The sequence below is a fragment of the Artibeus jamaicensis genome, unplaced genomic scaffold (assembly GCF_021234435.1).
Source record: "Artibeus jamaicensis isolate MK-2021 breed Jamaican fruit bat unplaced genomic scaffold, CSHL_Jam_final contig_475, whole genome shotgun sequence".
Classification (NCBI taxonomy): Eukaryota; Metazoa; Chordata; class Mammalia; order Chiroptera; family Phyllostomidae; genus Artibeus; species Artibeus jamaicensis.
Window position 1 is genome coordinate 3,924,009 of NW_026521852.1, and position 20,666 is coordinate 3,944,674.

Here is a 20,666-nt window from a genome sequence, read left to right on the forward strand (position 1 = left end):
GACTTCTACAACTTGACTTTTCCCTGTCCCCAACTTCCTAGGCAGGCCCTGAGTCTTCTGTTTGACACTTACCACAATGAGGTGGATGCCTTCCTACTGGCTGATGTGAGTACAGATCCTGGGCTAGTCCAGCTGCCCAAAGCTCCTCCCCGCCTCTGCCCCAGTCCTCCTGGGATCGGCTGCCCTAGAAGGGATCTGGAGTAGCTGTTGACAGTTTGTCAGGAGTGTACTTCTTTTCATTCCCCTAGCTCATGGGCAAACCAAGACTGCTGGCTGTTGGGTACCTGGCATGTGTGTGGGGAGGGGTTCTGCTCCTCTGTAGAAGTAGGTCAGAAACTGTGTCCTCATCCCTGTCTCTGCAGCAGGGCATCTCCAAAGCTAAGGGACATTGAGTTGTCACTCCAGCTGTTGTACTTGAATGTGCACTGGAGCATGTCCAGAGTCATGAATGCCCAGGAAACTGCTTTGAGAAGTTCTGAGGTTCTGGCATCATGGATGTAATACCATGAGGAGGTGAAGGGTCCTAGAGGCAGGGAGGGGCCACGACTCTCCTTACTTGGATTCACAGGGCTTTTCAAGCCTCAAAACCATGATAATAAACATTTGCCCCAAATGTCGTGAAACTAAAGAAATTCAGATAGGACTTCCACCAAGATGGAGGTGTAGGTGGAAACACTGTGCCTTCTTGTACAACCAAGTTTAAAGACAACAAAGTTTTGGTAACAAAATACACAACCAAAACACAGAAAATTAAACTACATGGAAGGCCGACAACAATGAACCTTTCAGCCAGACTAGTAAGAGGGGCGAAGCCAGCTGTGGAGCAGGTTGGGCAGGAAAGATCCACCGGACTGACCCAGGCACACAACCCAGGGGTGCAGGCAGCTGTGGGCGGATCCCAGGTGTGGAGTAGCAACGGGCGGACCCACTGAGGACACAAGGCAGCAGGCTGACCACGGCCACACATTCGTGCGCAGATAAACCAGCAAAGGAGCGAGCAGTGAGACGGACCTTGCAGGCCCCAGGCGGGAAGCAGCAGAGGGGACCACTATTACCCCTCTCTGACCCCGCCCCCACATATAGTGTCACAACCCAGTGACCTGGGTGGCCCCACCCTGGTGAACATCTAAGGCTCCCTTCCTCATAAGTAACAGGCGCGAACAGACAAAAACATGGCTCAAGAGGAACTCAAAGCCCCAGAGCCCATAACTCTAAGCAACCAAGAAATAGCCAACCTATCAAATGCACAGTTCAAAACACTGGCGATCAGGATGCTCACAGAACTGGTTGATTTTAGTCACAAATTAGAGGAACAAATGAAGGCTAAACTAATTGAAATGAAGGGAAATGCACAGGAAACCAATAGTGATGGAAAGGAAACGGACTCAGATCAAGGGAGTGGACTAGAAGGAAGAAAAAATGACCAAACAGAAAAGTATGAAGAAACAAGAATTCAAAAAAAATGAGGAGAGGCTTAGGAATCTCCAGGACATCTTTAAACATTCCAACATTTAAATTATAGGGGTACCAGAAGGGGAAGAGGAACACCCATGAGTGGAACACTTATTTGAATAAATAATAAAGGAGAATTTCCCCAATCTGGCAAAGGAAATAGACTTCCAGGAAATCCAGGAAGCTCAGAGAGTTCCAAAGAAGTTGGACCCAAGAAGAAACACACCAAGGCACATCATCATTACATTAGCCAAGATTAAAATGAAGGAGAGAATCCTAGAAGCAGCAAGAGATAAGGGGACAGTCACCTACAAAGGAGTTCCCATCAGACTGTCAGCTGATTTCTCAAAAGAGACCTTCCAGGCAACAAGGGGCTGGAAAGAAATATTCCAAGTCATGAAATCCAAAGACCTACATCCAAGACTGATCTATCCAGCAAAGCTTTCATTTAGAATGGAAGGACAGATAAAGTGCTTTTCAGATAAGATCAAATTCAAGGAGTTCATCATCACCAAGCCCTTATTATATGAAATGTTAAAGGGACTTATCTAAGAAAAAGAAGAGCAAAAATATGAACAGTGAAAGGACAGCAAACTCACAGTTATTAACAACCACGCCTAAAACAAAAGCAAACTAAGAGGACAGCTAGACCAGGAGCAGAACCATAGAAATGGAGATCACAAAGAGGGTTAGCAACAGGGGAGTGGGAGAAGGAGAAGGGGGGAGAAGGTACAGAAAATAAGTAGCATAGAAGGTAGGTAGAAAATAGGTAGGGGGAGGACAAAAATAGTATGGGAAATATAGAAGCTAAAGAACTTGAGACACGTGGTCATAAACTAAAGGGGGGAATGGTGGAGGAGGGGGTGTGCAGGCTGAAGGGGAATGAAGAGGGGGAATAGAACAACTGTAACGGCATAATCAATAAAATATATTTTTAAAAAATTCAGATAGGGATCCTTAAAACAATCTGTCTCATTGATTCAGTTATTAGTGGTCATAGACTCTCCCCTTTTGGGGAGTTCAGCATTATATCTAATTCAAAGCTCTCACCAATGCCAGAATTCCTGCTCTAGCAGTCTCTGCTTGAACATTTCCTAGGATGAGCTGCTAGTCCTTTGAACCCCTTTTCTGCACTTGTCTGGCCCTATGTTAGAGGCTGCTCTGGACGAGTACAAATGCAATAGTAATGTAAAGCTATTAGTTGACAGAACAGCATGGTAATGAGTTAATCAAGGGCTCATGGAGAGGCAGAGAGAGGGGAACTGGCCAGTGAGGGCTTTGGAAAGGAAGTTGGATTTTAGCCGGTCCATAATTTGAATGTATAGTGGTAATCAGGACAGGACAAGTGAGGGAATTCCAAACTGGAAGACTGCAGAGACTGCAGGAGCCAAAGTGCCCAGGGAAAGGAGTGAATGTGGCACGTCTGGGGGACTGAGATGAGATCTGTCTAAAAGTTCTAGGAGGTGGTGGAGAAACAGGCTGCAGGGACAAGTGGTGCCTCAGCGTGGTCTCTTTGGCCTCCTTGCTATACCCGTGGATGTCTCTGTGGGAGATGCCGTGCGTGTTTGTGTAGTAAAAGTAGGCTGTAGCTGGGAGTAGAGGAAGCTCAGGAAGGATGGCTGGGGAGCATGGGCATGGCTCATTTAATTCAGTAGGAAAAATTGTTCGCCAATGTCGGGTGTTTGAAAATGAAGCATGAATTCCACTAGTTTCTCCTGAGGGTCATGAGCTCACACTCCTCCCAGCGCTTTCCTCCCACACTGGGCACCGGAGGCTAAGAGTGCCAGCCTGCCAGCCTCACTGTGCCTCCTCTCACAGGGGGACTTCCCACTGAAGGCCGACAGGGTGGTCCAGTCCGTTAAGGCCATCTGCAATGCCCTGGCTGCTGTGGAAACCCCCGAGATCACCAATGCTCTCAACCAGCTGCCCCCCTGCCCCTCCCGCATACAGCCTAAAATTCAGAAGGTAATGGGGCCCAGAGAGCTAGCATGGGGGAGGAGATGAATATTCACAGGCAATTGGGTAATTAGCTGTCCAGGCTCTTCTCTGCACCTCTATCTTTTATGTTTGAATAACCACAAGAGTTCTTGAGAAGGGGGTGCCAAATGTGTCCCCTCCTCCTGAGGATGAGGGTGGGCTAGGGTCCGCCACCTAGGACTGATTGCTGGGAGCTTGAACCAGCAAACGCTTTACTCACTATCACTGAGGCACTGCCTGGCAGTTTGCATCAGGATCAGGGTGCAAAACCAAAACCTCCCTGAGCCAGGGGCTTCCTGACTCCCCAGTGGGGACTGTGTGCTGGGCAGACGGGGCACTTGGTCTGTAGCAGAGTGGCCTGAGGGTTAGCGTGTCTTATCTGGGTGGACACGATGATTTTACCCTTGGACTGGTACAAACTATTACTTTGTCCTCCTGGGGGAATCTCTGCTCCTCACACTTCAGTCCAGTTTGGTCCAGAGGAGTGCAACTGTGAAAAGCCCTTCTTCCAGCTGGGATGAAGGCCATGGCCCTGAAGTTCCCCTCCTTCTCCTTTTTCCCCAATAGGACCCCAGCGTCTTGGCTGTGAGGGAGAACCGAGGTAAGGGAACCGCTCTGTCTTCATCTAATAGGGGCGGCAGACACTGCCGACTCTGCCTGGATTCCTTTCCTCCTGGCCGTCCCAACTGCCGGGGCATCGTCTGTGTTTCCTTATCAGAGGCTTGGACACATCTGGAGATCACATTTCTTTCCACACAGTGTTTTCTCATTATTTTTACTGGTTATTCCTGTGGTGTCCCTGGGAGGTGGCAGTGAGTGGGTGTGGGTGTGAGGGTGGGGTGGGGTGGTGATGCAGAGTTAGCCCTGGGTTCCAGATGTGAAAACTCTCCCTTAGGGGGGTTGTGATTATTCTCCAAGTGCCTCAACAGCCCCGTTCCCAAGGTAGGGTGGGCCTGGGGAGCAGGTGGTAAGGAATTGTTCACTAGGGTTCCTCAAGTCTTTCAAGCAGAACTTTGCCCTACAAAGCCCATGTTCTGGGATTTTTGGTGAGTGATTCCCAGTCTTTTGGGTTCCATGGACCAATAAAATGTTCCAAAAGTATTATTTTAGGGATAAACATTAGAAATTGTCATCTTTTATTTTGCCAAGCAATGACTTTTTAAAAGTAACCGACAATTGTGATTCCCACTGTTCCCTAAAAGAAAGGACATTTCACATTAAACAAGTTACAATGTATAAAAGGACAGTTAAAAATGTAATATCTGTCACTTGATGAGAAACTTATGACATACTCCAGCTTTTTTCTCATTTCACCACAGATGGGTGCACTTTGTCATGGCTACTTAGAAATCTAACTGGCATTCGGGGGCTATTTCCTAGGGTATTCCATCCTAGTCAGCACCATGGCAACAAGATGGGGCTTGTCGAGGCCTCATGACTTTTCCTTCTGACCCCTTCCTGTCACAGAGAAGGTCGTGGAAGCCCTGACGGCTGCTATCTTGGACCTGGTGGAACTGTACTGCAGCACATTCAATGCAGACTTCCAGACAGCAGTTCACGGGAGCCACAAGCATGACCTGGTCCAGGAGGCCTGCCATTTCCCCAGGCCCCTGGCCTTCACTGTCTATGCCACTCACCGCATCCCTATCACCTGGGCTGCCAGGTGAGCCCAGGGCTGATGGGTTGCAGAGGGGAGCAGAGTTTGATTTCCAGACGGCTTCTCCCACTGCCCTACATTTAGATCTCTGGCATCATGGTGCACAGTGACTGAGGGGGAGAGCCAGGTGCCTGAGGGGCGCATGGGCTAGGACGTCCCAGAGGAGAGAAAAGGTCTCCTAGGAGATGGTGAAGAGGCTGCCTGGGGCAGATCCTGCCATTTCCTCTTAGTGCTGGCTCAGAGCTGGCTGCACAGGCATCCCTGCCCCCCTCCCTTCCAAGGCCAGCTGATGGTGACAGATGGCTGCTTCCCAGATCCAGTGCCGGCCCCACAGCCAATGACTGCACTCCCCCGAAGATGCACAAGGGGAGGGGTGGGGAGGTGGAAGATGACCCTTCTGGACTGAAGTGATGGGTGTAGAGAGGCTCCTTCATTGGGTAACCCTCAGCTCCTCCGCAGGGTCCCCAGCATCCAAAGCCTGGGGGAATAGGCCTTGGGCTTTACCTCCCCCTTCCGGACCCCTCCTGCCCCTCCCTCCCCTTCTCTCTTTGTTCCTCGCTTAATGTATTCCTCTAGGCAATTGACAGAGAACAAAGGAGGCAGCCTGGGAAACCAGGGCCTTCTCTGACCTCTTCTGTCAGGCACCTGTCACAAGCCACAGGGACCCCCATGTGCTGGCATTCAAGTAGGCAGATGTCATTTTCATCCCCCACCCTTCTCACCTGCGCATGTGCACACACGCACACCCAACCCCGGTGGGCTGGAGCTGCCTGGAAGGAGGAGGCTGCATGGCCAGTTCCCCGTGAAGAAGGAAGAAAAACCATGACCCAGCATGGAGCCTGAAACTGGGCAGAGGGATCCAGATTGAGTTGCTTCTCCCAGAGCACACTTCTGCATCTCCAATCTGGCGTCCTGTCCTTGACCCCTGTTACAGTCCCCACAGAGCTAGAGGGGCTTTCCAAGGGAAATAGTGTTAGCATAGTTGAGGTGACTGAGAGGAGGTTTGGGAGCTGAGTGGCCTGACCTGCCCCCTGTCTCCTGTAGCTATGAAGACTTCTACCTCTCCTGCTCCCTCAGCCATGGTGGTAAGGAGCTGTGCAGCCCCCTGCAGACCCGAAGGTCTCACTTCTCCAAGTACCTCTTTCACCTCATCATCTGGGACCAGCGGTAAGCCCTCCCTCCAGGCTCCAGCAGGAACCAGGCGTGGTCACTAACCCTAACCAAACAAGTCTTTTAGCATCTTGAGTCTCCACTTCCCTAACTCATAAATGAGGACAAGTATAACCCTACCCCTCAAGCTGTTATGAGACTCCAAAGAGAAGTGTCCGTGCAGGCTCTTGGTGAACCACAAAGGGTCACATACAAAGTTCATTGTTGGTTTCACCGATAACTCATTGTTTCAATCTTGTGTCCCATTAAGAGATCTCCCTGACTTTTCTTCTCCAAGTTTGCACAGAATAGAGAGGGGACTTATAAATGGAGAAGACAAAGTTGTCTAGAGGAAAGAATTTTTCTCTAGAAAACTCTTCTGTGGCTTGGAGCCACAGAAACCAGGCTGTATTTTAATCCTATTCGGGCCTCTCTGTGCCTCAGTCTCTCAAAATGTAAAGTGGGGACATTTGCTTAACTTAGAGACAGTTATGGTATTGACACAAGGTAGATTAGTTATGAATGTGAAAACCATAAGCCCAAGATAGTATTAATTAGCATTCATTAACAATAATCTGCTGCCAGGAAGGTAGGTGTGAGCCACGCGCAAAGCAGGAAGGAAATGGAGGCGAGTACGCCTCAAGCAGCCACAGGTGTTTGCCTGCCCCCGCCTCCTGTGTGCTGTGCTCTGTCCTCACTCCAGAGAGTCAGAAAGGCCTTGTTTGCCGCCCCAGGTTCACTTCCCCATACTGACAACGTCTGAGTCTTTGTCTGCAGAGCATAACTACTGCTTCAGTGTTTGGAGTGCATATTAGAGAGACTGAGAGAGTCCTTGGGGAGGCCAAGGTGCTGAAATAGGTCGATGGGGCCGTCGCTTTATAGCTGGACAGCTGGGGAGGCAGGCCCTTTCTCCTGTCTTCACACTTGTGTGATTCTTAGTGCAACAAAGGTGTGAATAAAGTCCTTTCATGAAACAATCCCAGGGAAGGAGAGCCTCCCTGGAGGCTTCTGACGAGTTCCCTCACTCCCTTGGCATTCTCCAGCCTTAGTTACATCCACTGCCAAGGGAGGGATGCTATACAGTGCTCCAGGCCGGGCAGACCCTACAAAATTGGCCTTAGACCCTTTCCCCATAGAGGGTCAAAGGTAAAGAAGCAGCCAGGCCTGTCCTCCCTCACTCTGCCTACTCTCTGGCTCTCATTCCACTCCCTGCCCGAGATTTCTGCCTGGAATCCCAAAGGGCTGGTGCCCCGCCTGGAGCCCTGCAGAAGGTATCATCTCAGCACTGCCCATCCAGATGCTCCTGGGGCGTCTGGGGACCTTTTGGCGCCTTCCTAGTAGACAGAGGCACTGGGGAAGACACACTATAGTGAAGGGTCAGAGTGTGGTCATCCTCCTGTCCTTCCTGCAGGTGCAGCCCTGGGTGGCTCACCCAGCCCCAGTGGGCGTGGTAATAGGACCTACCTGCAGGATTTTTCGAGAGCATTGGGACATGGCAATACCTAACACGTGACAAATGCTGAGGGAGACCTCTCAGGTCCTGTTCCAAGTGACTGACACTGACTTGTGATACAAGGGGATTTTTGTACATGAAAATATTATCTGTATAGCCCATTTCTAGTGCAGTAGCCGCAGTGTCACACAGCAAAAAGCACACAGACTATGTATACACACACTCAGGGGAAGCTGTGTGACCCTTTGCAGCGGTGAGAAAACTGAGGTTCCGAGTTGGCATCCGTTGCCCCAAGGGTGTAAGTGGCCGACCCAGAACTGGAACCGGCACATCCCAAGAACCCTTCCTGGAGGAGGCAGCCCTTTTATAAGTGATGTGATGTTGAAGAATGGGTTGCAGAGGGAAGAAGGGGTTTCTTGGGCAGGGAGGAGGTTCGGGGCTGCAGCTAACCTGCTGATTATTCTGACTGCCCCATGGGGAAGGTCCATGGGGAGACTGTGGAATACCAGGCACACAATACAAGGACTACAGAGAGGGGGCCTTGACTGGTCCCAGGGGTTATGATTTCAGTGAGAAAGTTTCTTCACTCCCCTCTTCCTTTGACAGGAGGCTGGAAGCCTTTTTCTGGGTGAAAAGAAAGGGACCAGGCCCAGCTCCTTCTGCTCTTTGCTATGGGGTCAGCTGATTGCCTCTCAAAATAGGCCCAGCAGCCATGCTCCGCCGCCCCAGCCAGGCCCCTGGCATGTCTGATGGCTGCTGGAGGGGCCCTAATTATAGCTGCCCCCAACCCCCCAGGCAGCTGGGACAGAGCAGGGCTTTGCCAGTCTCCGGTGGGAGGGAGGGAGGGAGGGAGTGCCTCACTTGAGTGGAGAGGAGAGTCCCCTGCAGGAGTGAGGGGCAGCCTGGAGGGAGGCTGCTCTATCCTGCAACTGCTGACCTTGGGGGTGGCAGCTCTGCCTCTGTGCCCTCTGGCATAGAAGCTGAGGTTCTGGACTGCCAGAGGGTGTGACAGTGTGGACTTTGGCCCAGGGACAGCTTCCTGGAAAGGTAATGTGGGCCTTCCCCCTCTTTCCACAGCAGTACCCCGCCCCACCCTTGCTCCTTACTCTGAGCTCTGAGGGAGTAGTCTGGAGCCTGGGAGGGGACAGCTGGGCCTGGGTCATGCGAGGGCTGGGCTCTCAGCTCTTTTGCCCCACCGCCCTCACTTTGAGAAGTCCCTTCTCTTTATCCTTTTGGCCTTGAAAATGTTTAGGATGAGAACAAACCATGTTGTGCCCCTGTGAGGTTAGGAGAAGGGAACAGGGAGAGACAGACAGGTGGAGGACTGTGGGGGAGGGTGAACTGAGGGCAGAGAGCATGTTGCTGCTTCCTGGTTCTCAGCAGCAGGATGTGGGGGAGGGAAGGGATTGTTCAGTGGAAAAGGACTGTCCAAGCAGCAGCTTCTCAGTGGTCCTCTGTAGAAATCCTAAAACAGGGAAAGGCGTGAGGCTCATGGTATGGGACATGCGACCACCTGAACTGTGAGATGGCCCAGCCAGTTTTGTCTGGTCACCATGGACAGTCCCCAGATTAGGGGGTGTCTGCCTCATCTCCCTGAGAGGCTGCAAAGGCACTGCACTGTGCTTGTGGGCACATCCAGTGAGCTCTCACCTATGGTGTAGGACTGTCCCTGCCCAACAGGAAGGCCTCCCTATGGAGCATGTCCCATATCGTGAGAGGAGGGCAAAGTTCTCAGCCTCAGCTTCACTTCCTGGGCCACCCACCTCTCCCTTGAAATCCCAGGGTCAGCACCTCCTGATGTCATTTCCTGTTCTCCCCAGGATCTGCTTCCCTGTGCAGGTGAACCTGCTGCCTCGGGAGACACTGCTGTGTGCCACTCTCTATGCTCTGCCCATCCTCCCTCCTGGGAGCTCCTCCGAGGCCATCAAGCAGCGGCGGGCGCCTGAAGCCCTGGGCTGGGTCACTACCCCACTCTTCAACTTCAGGCAGTACGTGAACCCCAGGGCAGTAGCTTCTTGGCCTTGGAAGGGAAGGAGGGGGATAGAGAAGGGCCTGGCTGTTGCACTGGCCACCACCTATTGGGAGGGTTGGCCATGAGGGGCTCACTTGGCAGAGTCCAGAGGGTCCCAGCCCTGGTGGAAGGGACCAAGGCACAGGACTAGTGACCAGGATGAGGGATGTTACCAAGGGCTACTGGGAAGGACTGGTGGCACAGGACTGTTGGGGAGAGGCATGAAAATGCAATGCTCGGGTAACATGTCATCTGGTCTTGTCATTAGAAGGACCTTAAAGGTCATCTACTTTGGCTCTATATATCAGGAAGGCATCCCTGCCACCAGGTCATCCAGACCAGGGTGTGGTTAACTCCGGAAGCTTCCTGGAAGGCAGTGCTTTTCTAGGACTTGGAAGAAGAAAAAGGCTGTGGTCCTGGGGGAGAATGAGAGAGTATTTGAGTGATGGCTTCAAGCAGAAAATGCAGAATTTTGGATTGGGGAGCAGAAGGAAAACCATGTCCTTAGCCACTTGGCTTTGTTGGCTTATCTGTCCCCCCACCCCATCCTCCATAGCATCCTGACCTGTGGGCGGAGGCTTCTGGGCTTATGGCCAGCGACACAGGAAAACTCCAGCGCCCGTTGGAGCACCCCTAATTTCCACCAGCCGGACAGCGTAATCCTGCAGGTAAGAGCCTAGCCGCAGCCCCGCCTCCCACCCACTCATCAGTCCACAGCAGAGTCAGTGCCAGGCCTTGCCTTGAGGTTGAGCTGAGACAGAGGAGAAAATGCTGGAACTTTGGGCATGGGATGATGATGTGGCTGAGCAACTAGGTGAGTGTGTGTAGTTAGACTCGGGGTGGGAAGCCTACTTCTGTGGAATTCATGCCCACGTCCTGGAGATTAACGTAGATGTTAAGGGGCCTCAAGCCAGGGGCTAAGGTCCTCCGCATCCGCAACTCAAGTCCTTGGAGTCCCTCATGTTGAACTCTCATATTACAAGTGTGATAAAATCATAGCTGTCCTGTCTTGGGGCCTGAGGGGAAGCGCTCCCCGAAGCAGTCACTCAGAGCTCTGGTGGGTGCACAGACCCCTGGGGGGGCAGGAGGAGCCGGTCAGCACCCAGGTCTGGCTGCCTGTTTCCGGCTCCACGTTCTGTGTCATCAGACGCATTTCCCGTGGAACGTGCAGTGTCAAAGTGGACACGAAACAAGATAGGCTGACACAGAACGAAAGCTTCAGAAAGCATTTTTGTCTGTGTTATTTTCCACTCTACATGGAGGGTATAGAACAGTGCTTGGCACGTACTAGGTTTCAGTAAACATTTACTGAATGAGGGAACACAGAACTCCTTCTGGGAACTGAGCCACTCAGTTTCGATATCCCCTTTAGGAGGACAGACACTCGACAGCATAGAGCAGGGAACCCAGGGTCTCAGGCTTTAGAGTTGGTAGGGTCCTCACCCGGTACGTGGCCTGACTCCCATCAGGCAGCAGCGCCCTCCAGCACAGTGCTGAAGGCTCCCCTACCTCGGCTCAGAGGGCCCAGTGGCTCAGCCTGGCGACACTTTATTTCAGAGCTCTGGCTGAGGACTGTCCCACCCTCACCTAGATGCACCTCAGACCAACCTCTCCCTCACTTGCCCAGTTTTATTTCTTTCTTTTAATTTCCTTCTCTTATTTTGCTCAGCGTTACAGCTGAAAGGGACTTTAGGGAGCACCAAGTTTAACAGGGTTATTTTGTCAACAGAGGGCCTGAGGGTAAGGAAGGGAGGCAGGAACGCTGGCATGCGAGGGAGAAGCTGGAGACCCAAGTAGGTGGCAGCCCCCTTTCACTTCCTGTTCTCTCTCCTTGTTTCACTGATGCCACCCCTCAGATTGACTTCCCCGCCTCGGCCTTCGACGTCAAGTTCACCAACCCCTCTGGAGACAAGTTCAGCCCCTGCTATGAGTTTGGCAGCCTCCAGGAGGAAGACCAACGTGTGCTTAAGAACATCATGCAGAAGGAGTCTCTGTACTGGTGAGGCCCATGCATCCCCCACGCGTGGCTCAGTCCCCACTAAGTCTATCACATTGTGTCTGACCTCTCTCACCTCCCAGCTTCATGACCTTGTCCTCTTGCTTTGGGAGTAGAGGTGGGATGGGGTGGGCATTGCCACCTGGGCAGGAAGTGGTAGAGTGAGGGTTCTGCTGAGGGCAGGGCCCAGGCCGTTCCTCAGTTGACACTACGCAGGTGGAGCCGTATGGGTTAGGAAATTAGATCTGGGAATGCCCACCCCCATGCTGGAAACTTGGCCCAGACTCAGCTTGCCAGGAGGACCAAGAGCTTTGCCCCACACTGCAGATACGCCATCTACTACTTGCTGTCCACTGGGGCAGCGGGCTACTGACTGCGCCACCCTGCCCCCATCTCCTGTTCCTTCCATACCCACAGCCTTTGCGTTTCTCTGGCCCTGTCGCTTTTCAAAAAGGATCAGGTGTCAAGGCCAGCTGGCAGCTCTCAGGGGTAAGGGAGTCCAAGCTGGTGTCATCCCTGGGGCTGCTTCTCTCACCCGGCTTAGAAAAGAGGGCGGAGGAATCAGGACCTGGAGGAGCTGACGGGATGCCCGCTGTCTCCGTGCACCGCTCTGGCCCCTGCACAGCCCTGTGCCTGTTGTGGGTGGAGGAAACAGAGACAGGGCTCATCCCTCCTTCCTCTCCCACCCAGTGCAGCCAGAGTAGCCGAGTGACCAAAGACCTCTGCCCCCACTCTGCTCCCACTCCTCTGTTGGACCTCTGGCTTCATTAGTCCGTCAGCTCCCTTCTCCCATTAGACACCTGATCTCAGGCAAGGCCTAATTAGCTGTAGGTCCTACAAATCCTCCAGCTGGCCCCAGGAAGCCCCAGGATGTCTCTGAGCTGCCCTCTGGTGGCTGTACTTGGGAGTGGTGCCCCCAAAGGGCATCCTTAGGAGGCGGAGCAAATTCTGTGCCTTTGGCCCTGCATTCTGCCTCAGGTCTGAGACATCCCAGAGTCAGCATGAAGATGAGATTTGGGCCCTGGTTTCCTTTCCACATTGCAGTCACCTAGGCATCTTTTGAAAATACCAATGTCACTTCCCCAGACATTATGAGTTAATTAGTACGGGCTGTGGCCCGGCCATGAAAATTTTACAGAGCTCCTCGGGTGACTGCAATGCCGCATAATTGAGGAACCAGAGTTGGAGAGTGTGTAGCATTCTGTTGGAGAATAAATACCCTACCCTCTGGCTGACTCTGCTCTCTCACCTCCCCTACTACCCGCACCCCAGGCTCACTGATGCTGACAAGAAGCGCCTGTGGGAGAAGCGATATTATTGCCACTCTGAGGTGAGCTCACTTCCACTGGTGCTTGCCAGCGCCCCCAGCTGGGAGTGGGCTTGCCTGCCCGACATCTATGTTCTCCTGAAGCAGTGGACCCACATGAACCACCAAGATGCCCTGGGGCTCCTACATGCCACGTGAGTTGTAACACTCACCTTTACTGACTAGGTGTCCTTCCAGAAGCCAGGGCTTCCCATTGTCTACTGGGAAAAGCCAGTGTCCTGAGCCAGCCCTGGGCAAAGTGATAAAGTGGGGCTGAAAATTCAGGGCTTTTCTACTTCCCCTTTTCTGTTTTTGTTTCATTCCCTCCCATAACAATGTATTATGAGCATTTCTCAAACATGTAATAACAAAATTGAACATTTTACAGTGAACATCTCTCTACCCACCACCAAGACTCTAACCATTAGCATTTGCTCTGTTTCCTTTATTGTATGTGTATCCATCCATCTATCCTTCCGTCCATCCTTCCTTCAGCCCATCTTATTTTTTAATGCATTTTGATGTAAATTGCAGGCATCATAACTCCACCCCTAAATACTTTAGCATGAATATCATTGACTATAGCTCAATGTTTTTTTTTTTCTTTTGAGGCAAAACGTACATGTAAGGAAACGCCCCAGCCTTAAGCTGCACAGTTGCTGAGTTTTGGCAAGTGCACACACCCGTGTGACCCGGACCTTCTCATTTAGTCCTACTCTAACAGCCCCGTCTTCCGTCTCTCCTCTGAGCAGTTCTCGGGGGACACGAGGCTCCCAGTCTGAGACTGCTGGGCTGCCTTTCCCAGACAGTATCTGGCATCGTTGGCTTCTTTCTCACCTTTTCAGAAATTCAAATGTACTCTATCCTGTCTTGCCTTTGGGACTTTTGGAGGCAGTAGTTTTGCTCTGCTAAACTAATTCTGCCAAGGTGTACAGTCTTATATAAAATTCCACAACTCTGTTATTCACTTGGCAAGATTTGCATTAAAGGGTGGTACCAAGACACAATGCTTTGACCCTCATGAGGGCTCTTTGGTGACTGGAGCTTCTGGCAAAGTGGGAACTAAGGAAGAGGTCTTTGCGGGTGGGATTGAGGGTTCTGTCCTGTTCTCTTTAAGTCATGCAAGGAAGGAACATGATGACCCTCCTGCTCATCTGTGGCTTGAGGTCCAGCTCTGACTGGAGGACAGAGCCATTCTCAAGGCCGCTCTCCAGAGAAGGTGCTAAGGATTCTTCTAGTAGCTTTGGCAGAGTCTGAGAGACTGTCTTTTCTCCACCCGTGCCTCCAAAGCTCAGGTGTGAGGTGCTGGTTCGCTCCAGTGCCCGTGGCTGGGTGGTCAGAGTTCTGGGCTCTGTTTCACAGCTTCCCGGACCAGGAGGTGCGGCGTATGGCTGTCCAGTGGATCGGCTCCTTGTCGGATGCTGAGCTCCTTGACTACCTTCCCCAGCTCGTGCAGGTGGGTGGAACGGCCTGCCCTCCAATTCTGACAGTCCCACCCCCAAACCCCAGCTTGGTCTGCATTCTCGCCCTTAGAACCTAGGGCAGAGGTAGTGGTAGGTATGGATTACAGGCAGTCAGTGTAGCCTCCTCTTCCTCTCTCCTAAACAGGCCCTAAAGTATGAGTGCTACCTGGATAGCCCCTTGGTGCGCTTCCTCCTGAAACGGGCAATCTCTGACTTGAGAGTGACTCACTACTTCTTCTGGTAAAACTGCGCGAAAAAGGTGGGGGAGATGTGGGTCCTTTACTTGAGAGTGTTCGACTCCTAGGCATGCAGGGTGGGTTTTTAGTATGCTGCTCACTTACCATGTGGCTTTGGGTCAGCCCCTTATGCTCAGGGAGTCTAAGTCCACCCCCAGGTAGCACAGCGAGGATCTTCCCTGGCCCTCCTACCCACCTACACATGGTGGAAAGAAAGAAGAAACGATGCCAACAGGCTTTGAGCTCTACCTAAAGGCAGAGTGGGCACAGACTGGGGTATGGAGGAACACCCCTGTGTGAGCCGTGCGTGCAGCGCTGTCTTCCCTCCCAAGTCCGGGGTCGGAGCTGGGTCTGATCCCTCTCCCCCTATACTTGCCTGTGATCCTTTGAGCGGCCTGACTCCCCATGTCGTTTGCCTTGCAGGTTGCTGAAGGACGGCCTCAAAGACTCCCAGTTCAGCATTCGCTACCAGTACCTGCTGGCAGCCTTGCTGTGCTGCTGCGGCAAGGGGCTGAGGGAGGAGTTTAACCGCCAGTGCTGGCTTGTCAACACCCTGGCCAAGCTGGCCCAGCAGGTTCGGGAGGCCACCCCGTCTGCACGGCAGGTGAGTGAGTGAGGCTGCTTCTACCCATTTCTGGCCCTGAGCTTCTGCAGCCAGTCATGAACTTCCTAGGCATCCTAACCAGAGGGTGGCACTCGACCATCTCTGATTTCGGGGTTGGACGGATGTGACTCTCTAACCCCCAGGTCACAAACTGACAGTCTGCAAGTTGGATAAAGCCCATGGATATGTTTTGTTTGGCCATCAAAGTATTAAATTTTTTATTTAACTTTTTGCCTTAAAGGCTGAGCAGAGTTGTATAAGTTGGTCACAACACAAGAGCACCCAGGCAGTGGGGGCCAGTGAGGGCTGAAATACAGTGAGACTCTGTTCGCCATGCTGTGTGCCATGGCCAACCAACAGAGGGCACCTTTCCTTGTTTGCACAGATGGGCTGAGTTAGGCCAGCAGTGTGCCTGTGGCTAACATTTAAAAATTGAGATTGTAAAGTCCAAATTGTTAGCTTTTCTTGGCAGCAATCCGAGCAGCCTTTTCCCCTTGACTCACAGCCTGTTCTCTTGGTTCACGGGCCTGCCTTACGCTGCTCTGTCATCATCTAGCCTCTTGAGGTGCTGGGCTTGCTGCTGGCACACTGTCCCAGGCTGCGGTGTAGGAGGGCTGGTCTTCCTCATGGTCTCCTGGAGGCTGCCTGTATTCCCAGGGGGCTGTTTTCAGACCAGTCCCTGTTGGCTGCCCGCCCTGGGGAGAGGCCTGGTACTGAGTGCAGCTATGAGCCCCTCACATCACCCCTTTTCCTTCACCTCCTCCCCTCCTCTCAGGGGATCCTCCGCAATGGCCTGGAGGAGGTAAAACAGTTCTTTGCCCTCAATGGCTCCTGTCGCCTGCCACTCAGCCCCAGTCTTCTGGTTAAGGGCATCGTGCCCAGGGTAAGTGACCGGTGGGCTTGGGGCTCTTGGAGTGGGGAGGACTCAGTGGAGGTGAGGTCTTTGCACACCCATTTACTGAAAAAGACGAGGAAGAAAGGCATGTTTGGGGTCTTCCCCAACCCTGGCACACAGGGACTTTTCCCCAGCAGCTGTGGGGTGACAGGGTGGAGTGCTAGGGAACTGTCTCGTGACTGTGTTGGGTTGAAGCCGGGCTGGAGGACCTGCTGTGTGTTATTTATGAGCACTCTCGGCTCCTGGCACTGCTGAGCACTTCAAGCTGGTTATCGCATTTCATCCTCATGACTTAAAAGTCACAACTATTGGGAGCCCTGTTTCACAGCAGAGTAAACTGAGGTGTAGACAAGACACATGACTTACTGGATGGGACACATGACTTACCAAAAGCCACACAACCCATAAGTTGTGTGGAGAATGAACTGAAGGGATGAGAGAGCGGGTGCTTGAGCTGAGCTCACAACAAGCTGCATAGACGATGGCGCTCAGGAAGGAATAGGGCTCCTGAGAAAATCTGCAGTAAACCACAAGCAGGTGGAGGGAAGCAGCCTGACCCAAGAAAACAGGCCATTCTCCTTCCCCGGGCGCAGACCACCCCGCTCCTCCTCACTGCCCTCTCTACTGTGGCAGGACTGCTCCTACTTCAATTCCAACGCAGTCCCCCTCAAGCTCACCTTCCAGAATGTGGATCCCCTGGGTGAGAACATCAGAGTCATCTTCAAGGTGAGGACATTTCCCTCAGGCCTGGTGGGACGGAGGTGGTAGAGAGAAGGGGAGGTGGCTGGGGTGACAGTAGCAGCCCTGGGCCAGTTCTCTTTCTGGTATTCCATGTTGTCATCTTAGTATATGAAAGACCATCATATGAAAAGGGAAATAAACTGACTCTGCGTGGCCCCAGGGGTTGGGACATGCAGGGAGGCAACTGACAGCTCGATATACAGAAGCTCTTTCCAGGAGGCAGAGCTACCCCCACAGTGGAATGGGTAGGGTGGTGATCTGCTTGTCCCTGGGGGTATGCAGAGGCTGAATGACTGTGTGGCAATGATGTCAAAGAGGAAATTAATATATCAGATACAGATTGGACTAGTTGAACTATAAGGCCCTCTAACTGATACATCCATGTTTTGGATAAGCGAATGATCGTTTCAAGGCATGTAGTCTAGTGGAAACATGAAATGCACATGATTTGGTTATATATATATGTGTATGTATGTAAGTATTTGCAGTGTGTAAGTTCTGAATCCAAGGTGTAAACATTAAGATTTTAAAAAGCTTGATGATCAGGAGGGCTGCATGAAGAAGGGGAAACTGACTTCAATTTTGATGGGGATGTTGGGTTTGGGAAGAGCCAGACACTGCATAGCCCATCTCTGGTGGTCTGACCTGGTGTGAGCTGAGTAGGTAGGTCAGAGGTGGACAACTGGGCAGTCCCTGTCACTATAGTCCAAACTATATCTCTCTTCTGGGAGATCTGGGAGCCAAAAAAGGCAGTAGAGATGGTTCTGGTCATCACTCTCTTCCTCCCTCCAGTGTGGGGATGACCTTCGTCAGGACATGCTCACCCTGCAGATGATTCGCATCATGAGCAAGATCTGGGTCCAGGAGGGGCTGGACATGCGCATGGTGATTTTCCGCTGTTTCTCCACTGGCAGGGGCAGAGGTCAGTTGGCAGTGGGCAGGGCTGCGAACGGGGCTGAGGGTAGGATGGGGCGTGCCCTTTGCTTTCTGTCCTTTTGCCTATTCCCAACACCACCTTTGTGCTTTTCCGAAAACATCGAAAAGGCAAGATGATTTCATCAGCAGTTGTGGAGCGGCATAAAAAAAGAAGGCAGGAAAGAGAGACTTATAAAACCGAACAGCCAAACATACTCTGTAGACTTTGGATCCTAATTCAGCTGAATCAACTGTGAAAAGAAAGTATGAATAGGGACTGGGTTGAGTAAGATTAGTTTAAATGAGACTAAGGAATGATTGTTCATTTTTGGTTGTAATAATGGCATCGTAGTTTTGTCCTTATTATTTATACTTGAAATATTTACAAGTAAAATGACAAGTCTGGGATTTGCTTTAAAATACTCCAGCCCAGGCAGGGGGAGGCAGCAGTGTTGGGTGAGTGAAATAGATGAGAGAAGATTAGCAAAGTGTTGATGATTTTTGAAACTGGGCGGTGGATATGTGTGAGTACATGATCATTTCTTTATTCTTGTATGCATTTGAAAATTCCCAGACTAAAAATGAAAAACAAAAAGAAGCAGCAGCTATGAATAGGAGAGACCAGAGTCACAATGCTGAATGTGAGACCTGGGAAATGACATCCTTTCTATCATGATCTGCTCCCCTCGTTAAGAGACTTGGTCCAAGTGCCCTAGGGTTTATTTATGGAGAAGCATCTGGCAAGTGCTTGTAGTGCTCTCCCGACAGTCCCTTTCCTCTGCTCTGGAGAGTGACCCAGTGTCCCCGTCACAGGGATGGTGGAGATGATTCCCAATGCTGAGACCCTGCGCAAGATCCAGGTGGAGCACGGAGTGACTGGCTCCTTCAAGGACCGGCCCCTGGCTGACTGGCTGCAGAAGCACAACCCTGGAGAGGATGAGTATGAGAAGGTAGGGCTGGGAGTGGCAGGCGGGGCCGGGGCAGGGTGTGCTGGAGTCTGGCAGGTCACAGTGCTACCTCGAGGCCTGCGCCTGCTCAGAGGAGACAGCTCGGCTCTGTTGGGATGAAAGACACACCCTTTCTTGGCTGGCTGGCATATCTAGATGTCTGGGGGTGGGTCCAGTGACTCCTAAGTAGACAGAAAATCTCCTGGTAGCAACTGGGAAAACTTCACCGCATTCCCCCATCAGACTGAGCTTTGGAGGAGGGGGGCCAGCCTTTAAGAACCTGCCTGTGTCTCTCCTAATCATGGATCCTATTCAGTTCTGTGTCTTCTGAGGGGTTCAGTACTTTATAGAAGATGTTAGTTAGAAGAGACTTTAAAGATCATTTTAACCCAACTCCTCTCTACACAGATGTGAATTAAGATTGGCTAGTTCTTAGTTAGGGAGCTGGTTTTTGGCAAGGCTGTAGTGGGAAGCCAGGATTAAGGTTAGGTAGGAGATGGAGGTGACAGAAAAGGGACTGACCTGTCCCTCAGGTGGAGCTTTGCCTGGTGGAGGGCCTTGGTGGCCCGCTGTGTGTGGTCCATGGCTGGGCCAGTGGTTCACGGCTCTAGTCTCCAGGTTAACTGAGTTTAGGGGAGGTGACAAATCACAATAACCACACTATAAGAGACTGGCTATAAGCCAGAGATGCTAACTAATTCAGTTGAACTTCCAAGGGGACCCAATTACTAATTTATGTTGATCAATGCATTTTATCCCTGAGGGAAAAACCTAGTGGACAAATTATAATCAGAATGTTGTTTCAGGAACATCTGTTTAGATCATCTTAAATGGCCTTAAACATTGACGTTCCTCAGGGTTTAATTCCTGACCTGCCTGTCTTTGCATTCTTCTTGTGCCAGCTTATCATCTCGTCTTACTTTACCACCCACGTGCCGATGCCTTCCAAAGTCTTGTCTCTTCCCTCTCTCAAGCTGTACACTCTGTAGCCACCTGCTTGCTGGACATCTCAGTGTAGGCAAAACTCACCTTTTTCTCTGACCTCTCTCAAAACCGGCTTTTTGTGTGTTTGCTTTCAGGAAATGGTGTGACTCTCTGTGCAGCCACCTGAGCCAGAGCCATGGGTCTTCTCTTGGCTGCCACTGTTCCGCCTCTGCTGTACCAAGCCCTGCTGACACTTCCTCCCAGTTCTCACATCTGTCCTCTTCTTTCCATTCCTTTCAGCACTTTACTCTCAGTTCTCTGAACCACTAGCCTGCCGCCTCCTTCCATCACCATTCTCTGCTTGATTTCAGAGGTGTTTTACAAAATGCAAAACTACTTATGTCACTCTCTTGCTCTAAGTTCTCCAAAGCTTCCCTGTGTCCTAAAAGAAAAGCCCAACATCCACAGCACCGCACGTACATGTAACCCAGCTCTGTCTGCCTCTGGAGTCTCCCTCCTCACTCCCCACTGCAGGATAACTTATGCTGCAGCTTAGGGAGCTATGTGCATGTCTGAGATACCTTTAGATTCTAGTAATCCCTTCCGCATCCCTCAGAATCCCCTGCCTGTATGTTACAGATTTCCAGGTCCTCTGCCCTTGGAGAGCAGTAATGGGGTTCTCCACCACATGCCCCGCCCCCTGCCTATACTGTGTCTACTAATGTGTTTTTCAGGTATTAAACAGCCACCATGTAGAGGCACTATGATTGGTGCTGGAATTATGATTACTCCCTGCCAAGGTAATAAAGAATCATAGTAAATATGAGAGATGTATATACAACAAGAATACACACATAGAAAAGTAACTCTTTTAATATTTAGTAAGTCTTTCACAGCTGGCTTTTCAGCTCTTCTTGCCTTTCTGCTAGAATAATGCTGG

General features: G+C 51.4%; 1 protein-coding gene across 7 annotated transcripts in view; it reads left to right on the forward strand.

The window, feature by feature from the left end:
• Positions 1-20,666, forward strand: part of PIK3C2B (phosphatidylinositol-4-phosphate 3-kinase catalytic subunit type 2 beta) — a 66,702-nt gene that overhangs the window by 32,267 nt on the left and 13,769 nt on the right. For all 7 annotated transcript variants that reach the window (XM_037155306.2, XM_053667956.1, XM_037155309.2 and 4 more), the window contains 16 exons: positions 42-105; positions 3,271-3,417; positions 3,997-4,030; positions 4,897-5,092; positions 6,131-6,253; positions 9,509-9,676; positions 10,256-10,367; positions 11,556-11,698; positions 12,968-13,156; positions 14,364-14,457; positions 14,610-14,704; positions 15,124-15,304; positions 16,080-16,187; positions 16,833-16,925; positions 17,733-17,862; positions 18,669-18,805. In XM_037155306.2, the coding sequence (XP_037011201.2) occupies positions 42-105; positions 3,271-3,417; positions 3,997-4,030; positions 4,897-5,092; positions 6,131-6,253; positions 9,509-9,676; positions 10,256-10,367; positions 11,556-11,698; positions 12,968-13,156; positions 14,364-14,457; positions 14,610-14,704; positions 15,124-15,304; positions 16,080-16,187; positions 16,833-16,925; positions 17,733-17,862; positions 18,669-18,805 (2,014 nt within the window). The remainder of the gene's footprint in view (positions 1-41; positions 106-3,270; positions 3,418-3,996; positions 4,031-4,896; positions 5,093-6,130; positions 6,254-9,508; positions 9,677-10,255; positions 10,368-11,555; positions 11,699-12,967; positions 13,157-14,363; positions 14,458-14,609; positions 14,705-15,123; positions 15,305-16,079; positions 16,188-16,832; positions 16,926-17,732; positions 17,863-18,668; positions 18,806-20,666) is intronic.